The 592-nt window shown below is 54.1% G+C and overlaps 1 protein-coding gene across 1 annotated transcript in view; it reads right to left on the reverse strand.

The window, feature by feature from the left end:
• RAD54L (RAD54 like) overlaps positions 1-592 on the reverse strand; it is a gene marked incomplete in the record, with an annotated part of 32,193 nt that overhangs the window by 11,659 nt on the left and 19,942 nt on the right. Inside the window, 1 exon segment of the mRNA XM_072420585.1 lies at positions 246-523. Coding sequence (XP_072276686.1) covers positions 246-523 — 278 coding nt within the window.

Consider the following 592-nt stretch of genomic DNA (forward strand, 5'->3'; position numbering starts at 1 on the left):
AAGCCATCGCTCTCCCGTCTGTGCCCCCCCCCTCCCAAATGGCCATCGCTTGCTCGAGTGTCAAGAACCATTGCTCGCCCATCTTTGTCCTCCCCAATGGCTATCGCGCTGCCCATATAGGGCCCCTCAAAGAGGCTATCGCACCCTCTGTCCCCTAAAACAGCTATCCCTCAGCCATCTGCGCCCCCCAAGGGCCATCACACTGTTTGCGCCCATCCCCAATGGCCATCGCAATTCCCATCAGCGCCCCACCAACGGGCATCAGACTGCCTCTATGATCCCCCCTATGGTCATCGTACTGCCCGTCTGATCCCCCTTCCCCCAATATCTATCGATCGCCCGTCACCAATTGGATGGGCAGAAAATACGCACCCAGAATTCCGGCATTGACAAAGTGCACCAGGCTGAAATATTCCAGCAGATCGTTCTGTATTGGGGTCCCAGAGATGAGGACTCGCCGGCTCGTTTTCAGGCTGTTCAGAGCTCGATATGTTTGATTCTCCGAGTTCTTCAGTCTGTGACCCTAAAATACAATCAAAGACATCACCACACAATACAATTAGAGTGTCAGCTCCTCTGTACAGAGACTGAT

Source organism: Pyxicephalus adspersus, chromosome 8, assembly GCF_032062135.1.
Source record: "Pyxicephalus adspersus chromosome 8, UCB_Pads_2.0, whole genome shotgun sequence".
In the NCBI taxonomy this organism is placed as follows: Eukaryota; Metazoa; Chordata; class Amphibia; order Anura; family Pyxicephalidae; genus Pyxicephalus; species Pyxicephalus adspersus.